The 7,352-nt window shown below is 35.6% G+C and overlaps 1 protein-coding gene across 1 annotated transcript in view; it reads right to left on the reverse strand.

The window, feature by feature from the left end:
- Positions 1–4,031: 4,031 nt before the first annotated feature.
- Positions 4,032–7,352, reverse strand: part of LOC108572644 (octopamine receptor beta-3R-like) — a 4,858-nt gene continuing 1,537 nt past the window's right edge. The window contains exon 2 of the mRNA XM_017934904.1: positions 4,032–4,304. Within this exon, the coding sequence (XP_017790393.1) occupies positions 4,032–4,304 (273 nt within the window). The remainder of the gene's footprint in view (positions 4,305–7,352) is intronic.

The raw sequence follows: 7,352 nt of genomic DNA on the forward strand, positions 1-7,352 counted from the left end.
ACTCACATCATGTCACTTCCATAGAAGTAGAAAATATTGCAATTTATTTGAAGTTGCTCAATCTTCGATATCAACAAGTAAGTAAATTTTTTAATATTTTTCAATATCTGTATTTACTTGTAATGGGATAACTCATAGTTTTTGTATTTAAATATCACTGAGAAACTTGTTTCAGGTTCAAATTTTCATTCCCAGAGAAGAAAACGAGTAGAATAAAAATTGCATAATTTCAAAGACATGTGTTGAATAAAACAACGCTGCAAAAAATCTTCATATTTTCATTAAAAATAAGATGACAAAAATTCTTTTTAATTTTCAAAATGTTCCTTATAAAATTATTTCCAATATTTGTTTGACCAATGCCTGTCTAAAAATAATGATATTAATGCAAACTAATGTTAAACGAAATATTATTAAGAATACTCATTATGCGTATAAACGATACAAATAATACGTTACTTCGTTAAAAAAGAATTCACAAACCGAACTGTAAACGCCATTTCAATTTCAAAAAACGCCTACCTTTTCGAATGGTAGCTTCATGGTGTAAAAAGAAAAAAGAGTGATATTCGCGTTTGTAAACAGTGAAAACACAAACTCTCGAGAATCGCGCTGTTCAAACTTGACTCAGGCTGGTCGAAAGCTCAAATGCCTTTTCCGCGTTGAATATCGCGTTTCGAAGGTCCTCGAGATCGACCGGTTTTTCCATTCGCCTGTAATTGCCGGAAGCCATACGGAACCGATTATCGTTGCCGGCTATACGAACGAAAATAGCCGAAAACCGCGATTTTATCAGGAGACCACGAAATCCCATTTAATCGGTTCAACCATTTCGACCGCTTTCAATCGGCGTCCTTAATTGTAAACCGCAGCGGCAGCCGATCAAAATGCGATTGTAAACTTCAACGTTCGCGCGTTTTTGCGCCGCTTTCGAGTGCTCGTGGTAATCGGAAACTCGATCTTTCTTCAATCATTTCAATCGTCTCGGGAATGAGAGAGGGAAAAAAGCAACAAAACGTGAGTTCATGAACTTTCAACTGTGAGAAGGGACTGAAAGACATTAATTCGTGGGAAAAGGGAAATTAATTCCTATTGATGAAGCTTCGACAGATTAGATGCAAAACAATTAGTACTAATCTATTATTAACTATTGTATGTTTCAATCGTCTCGAAAATGACAGAGAAAAAAAAACAAAAAATATGCGTTTAAAAATTTTAAACTATGAAAAAACTGAAAGAAATTAATTTACAGAAAAGATAAAATTAATTCCTCTTGATGAAAGCTTCGAGAGATCAAATGCAAAATAATTATTATTAGTGTATTACTAATTACTACATTTAAATAATAACAACAATCTTGCAACACAATTTCTTGGCTCATACACAAATGGAACATCACGAGAAACAATAACAAATTTCAACAAATGAAATTCAGGAAAAGTAGCTGCAAATACTTTCATTAAATTTAACGAGAAAGATACGGTTCGATGGCAGAGTGGACTGAGTGGATCTTCTCAAAGGGCGTTGCTTCCGGTTGGTGAACAACGGTGACGCAAGGCCGCATAAAATGGCGGAGAGAAAGTCACGGCAAGGACCGCCGGAAACTGCATTTTCTTCGACATTCCCGGCACGAGCGTGCGGTATTACGACTTAACGAGATAAGAGGATTTCGTGGAAGCGTTCAACGTTTCCTTCCGCGTTCCTCGACCTGCCATGTTGGTGATGCAAGGGCACGCCATTGGAAAAAATCGCGGATCGCTAAATAGACGAATATCAGTGGTCGCGGAGAAACATGGCCAAAGACCGCGGCGTCACGCGACTCATAAGACGATTAAGGTGGCGAACGAAGCATTACATCTTGTGTAATCGAATTAGAACACGCTGAAAACGCGAACAAGAAGTTTCCTCGGTGTTCCTCTCACATTCCGTTGTGAAAATGAGGTTGACGAGCAGGAAAGTTGTACTATTGTACGAGATGGAATGTGTTGATTCATTGGAATGTGAACCATTTTCAACACTATAAACCCATGTGTATGAGTTTTGAAAAATTGTTCAACATGCATCGTCAACTCATTTATGTGCAACTATTCAATGTGCACTATGAACCCGTTTACGTGTCTATGTGCAACTACTCAATGCACATTGTAAACACGTATGAGTTTCCCTTGCATATTTGTTGACAAATACAGTTACTCCTTTGATGTTGATAACACGAACAATTTTTTTTAACAATAATCAGTAATTTTGTTAGCTACTTTGTTTAGTCGTAATAAGTTCTGTTATATATCCTGCAATTACCTTAAAAATTTCTAAATACGTAAAGAAAACCACAAAATTATTCAGTCCAACGCACATTTCATTCTAATATGCTAGCAGTGTATATTTTAGTGCCAAAAGGGTTAATTTTATAAACAAATTGTAAGTTACTTTGAGTAGAATAAAAAAAATGGGTTGATAAATGAGGAAAGTTAACTTTGACGTAACTTTTGAAATTAAAAATATTTACTCTTTTATTTCAATTTTATAATTTTCAAGAGGTAAGATTCTAATTCGTCCAATTTATAATTGAATCCTCTCTTTAATATCCAGCAACATTGAACGACTGAATCTATACGAACATCTGTCAATTTTCAAGATAAGCTTATTTCCATAATTGTCGGAAACTATTTATTAAAAATTTCAATTACTGAAAATTTTCAAATTTTCGAAAAATCTCTCCGAAACATTGTAAATGTATTAAGTACCGACTGCATCTTTGATTAACCCTTTGATAAAAACGCTTCCAACGAAGTCAAGTGAGAAATTTCACAGCACCCTTCATCGCGTGACACTTTGTAATCAATTTTAATTAACACCGCCACGGTTTTTATCGTCAATGACCAGTTTCCTGTTTTCGATGTTCCCGGATATTTCCATATAAACATCGTCTTGCGCTAATTAGCCAGAACAAAAATTAATCACTGAATGGAATAAAATTTCCAAGGCTCAGCTCGAAAACGTTTATAATTAATTACAACAGCTCGATCGATACTTGATGCTCGAACGCGATTCACTTGGCTGAAAATGATCGGCGTATATTTTTTGAACATTTCACGGATAATTAATATGGACAGCCATGATGAAATCGCGGGAATTAAATATTCGCGAAAACATTTTCATCTTGCTGGGTTCAATAATATTTTAATCAATTTGTAAATGCGCTTATAAAAGATTTTTCCGACTGAATTGGCCATAATGTTAATGCAAAATTTCATTCTCTTTTGGTACTTTAACTTATGTACAATTAAAGAATTAGCATGGAAATTAGTCAAGGCATATGAAACATGACCAGAAATTAACTCTCCAATGTCTTGTTCTCCACGAAACACAACACCTCAGAACTTTTCAACAAAGAAACTCCAAATAATTCAATTACTTCCCTGCTGCACAAAAATTGACTAATAATTGTCCATTTTCGCTAAAAATCATTTCACACAAAATTCACAAGAACAACAATACCGAAATCCTCGGAATATCCCACAGAATTCATTTCCTATAATACAATATTTTCACATTCCCATTCATAAGTATTAGGTCACTTACTGAATGCGAAGCAAACCTAGAGTCATTACAAAATCACGAAAATCCTAAAAAATGTTATTCAGTCCGAAATTTCTGGTACTAGCTTTGCTAAAAATGTGCATTTTAAATCACACAATACTTTCTGTACAGTGTTCGCATCAAACCTAAAATCCCTCGACAATTCTCATATAACAAACAAATACATCCCGCATGAACCACGTTACCCCTTGAAATACTATCTTCTCTATTATCGATGTTCTTAAAACATGTTCCAGCTAAAACGTCAGTCTCCATCCCACACATTCCCAGGAGTGAGCTTTTTTTGAGCCGCGGAAAAGCATTGGTGTGTCAACGATAGAGAGGAAAAATAAAAGAAACCTCGGCTGTCCTGGAAGAAATGACTTTTCCATGGACAGAGCAGATGTTTCACTGAGATCGTGGAACTGGGGCCGGAACCAGCGTTGACCAGGCTAAAACGTTCTACGTGTATATTGTGCAAGCTCACCAGTTTCGGCCGCTGCTTGGAGCAACATCTGCTGATGGTGATGTTGCCTGGTCGAGGACCTGTGGTAGTGAACGCTGTTCAGCACGATGTTACTGGACGTCCTGCTGAGCGCCTTCCTCTGCCTGACCGCTTCCTTGTAGATCTTACAGTACATCACTATCATCACCAGGCCAGGGATCCAGAAGGAGACGCACGAGCTGATCACCGCATATGGCCGGTTCACCACAAAGGAGCAGACCTGCAAAGCCAGGGACACGCTGCATCACTTCTCTTTGTCCTCTTGCAATTTTACCCCCTGATCGATACGCGATTTCGCCCCAACTACGGCGGACAAAGGACCGCTTTAAGGGATGGGAGGATCCTTGGTTAACTGGAGGATGAATGGAGGCTGGAAGAGATTTTGTAGAAAAGTTGATACACTATAGTATAGTCAGAAATTTTCATTCTGAAATTGGGAAAAGACGAGAGATAGGTGATGAGAGGAAATATGAACAATTGTTCAGAAGTTCAATTTTGTGTTGCTGTTCAACTTTTGAAATTTTGCGGATCTGTGAAAACAAACTATGCAATAAAAACTTTGGAGTTCCATAATCTGTATTGTTTCTGTATTATCGACATTGTTTCAATACGTAATATTTACACTTTTTGCCTATACATGAAAACTAATTTATTATTCTGCTATATTTAATAAGCTGCTTAAGATATTTCACGAATACAGAATATGAAATCACCATTCATGGAAACTTTTGAATATTAATTTGCAAAAATTTATTTCATTTTTCATATACAACCACTTGCAGTCTCCACTGCTTAATAATAAATACTGCTACTTTATGCACAGTCACAAAACAATTCCCTAAATCTGCATTTTAATAAATCTCATAAATATTATTCTTTCTGCTAATTAATAATAAATTGATTGTGCGACACAGGTGACACAAGTATTTCATAAATTTTATAAAATCACTTTGCTTTCGCCGATAGTATTTATCACACTTCAACGTCAACTATTATTTTTTAATTGATAAATTCACAAACTGACAGCTTGCAAAATTCGGGTAAAACTTTCCTAAACGAGTCGTATCGATCGTTTTGGAATGCATGACTGAAAGTTTTCCATTTAAAACTGTAATATATTGGAAATATGTAAACTGTTTCCCACGGATAAAATAAATTTCGAACCTCTGGTTCGATATTGGAATATTAGAAGCAAACGGTATCAATGATTACCGCAGAGCGTGCAGAAAATAATATTGAAAAAATTGTTTGATGATCGAATTTCGATTTTCGCCATGAGTTAAGCGGGATTTTTAATCCAATTTCGCCCGGTAGTGGTAGTTAAGTTCTGTCGTGCATGCAGAATTTATATTAAACCTCCGGCATAATGAGATGAAGCCTTTCCTCTCGCTTACGTAAACTTCATTTTCAAACAATGTATTATATTATTCTTAACTTGCATTAGAACCGCGTAATAACAAAACGAACGAAAATAATCGCATTTCAAATTAAACAGTAATTAAGGGAAACACGCCTGTTTCCAACTTAATAACGAACCAGCCAAGTTCATTGTGTTATGTTCAATTAAAAAACAAAACACTATTATGAAATTATCGCTGTGCCAGAATAGTCGTTAAAGATATGCTTTTTTACCACGTTGTTATGCAGAATTAATTATCGAATAATTTGAACAGCATTACTACGAATAATTATTCAAACAAAATTGCTCGCTTTTATTTAAAAAAAAAACAGTGCTACACAGAAATATATATTTTTACTTGCGAAAAATCGTGAAATAAAATTGTCAAATCTCGACTACGTAATGTAGCGTTAATTAAAAAAAATAATTTCTTTCTGCCGGGTTTAAAGAAAATAATTGTGATTAAAGTAACTGTAACTCGGTTAAGAATTGAAAGTACAATTTAATGCTGGCGATACCGGTTTTCCAGTCCAATTATACTTTAACTGCAAATGGAGCATCGACTTTTCGCTGTCACGCCGGTTTATTTTTATTACAGCCGACTGAAGATACGTTTAAATTGGATTTGTCCAGCCAGCTTGCGAAACGGACATGGACACTTGACGTTTTTACCATGGACAGATACGTACGGGAATCGTTCCATTAGATTAATGAATAATTCTATTTATGTAATGCAATTTTCATCCAGAAAGGGATACCTGACTTAAACGATTAACTTAAACGTAATACAATTATTTGGACACCTGGGAACAAAATTTCCCCTGTACACTGATTACGTGTCACGTGACATTTTCGAACAAAGTATCTTTCACCGTAACAAAATTTTCGCCAACTCATAAACAGTAATTCAACGAAAATATAATTTTGCATTTCATGAAAATCGATGAAATAAATAAATCTTACGTAACTTAAATCACTAATTAGTAACTTTTCTTAGAAAGTAATTTTTATTTCGCATCCAAGATGAAACAGGGTACTTCACGGTGACATTTTGGAAAAATAGAACGACCCAAAGTATCTTTCGCTGCAATCAAATTTTCGCTAACTCATAAATAGTTATTTAACGAAAACATAATTCTGTCTTAAATAAAACATCCAATACGTACATCATAAATAAATAGAACGTTAACATAACCTCAGCAGAAGCATTTTACGAGAATCAACGAAATAAACAAATCTTACGTAATTTAAATCGCTAATTTAACAGGTAAAACACCTATGAAATAGAAAGTAACTTTTATTTCGTACCCGGGATGAATGAGAAATCGTTTCGAGTACTTCACGAGCGATTAAATAACACATTTCTAAATCCGTCTGCGAGCGCGTGAATAAATGAGGTGGAAATAAGTGTCGATTGATCTTGCGACACTGTAAATTGAATTCTCATGCGCTGAATCGCAGCGACTTCTGAATTCACAATAAGCCACAACGTCCACGACGGTGTTCCCATGATGCATCGGCCGCTATGCATAACCAAATTAGCCAATCAAGGAAACAATAGTGCAAGTTACGTGGACCACACGTAGGACGTGATTGGTCGATTTGCTCGTAACGCATGCGTATGCAAATAGGTGAAAAGCCTTGCACAAATCCTCTTATCCCTGAGGAATTATTGTCAGTATTCACAATTTAGTATGCAGGTCAGAACGCTTATTAAGTAGACGCGTTACCGTATCTAACAGTTAACTGGAAGTCACGTTGTACGATGTGAATGAATGGTCACCTGACAAAATGTGTTACTCCGCCGTGAAATTACTTTCACGGATTATCTCTCTGCGCGTAATAAAATCTGAGAATTGCATAAATTAA

The sequence above is a fragment of the Habropoda laboriosa genome, unplaced genomic scaffold, assembly GCF_001263275.1.
Source record: "Habropoda laboriosa isolate 0110345459 unplaced genomic scaffold, ASM126327v1 scaffold22, whole genome shotgun sequence".
In the NCBI taxonomy this organism is placed as follows: domain Eukaryota; kingdom Metazoa; phylum Arthropoda; class Insecta; order Hymenoptera; family Apidae; genus Habropoda; species Habropoda laboriosa.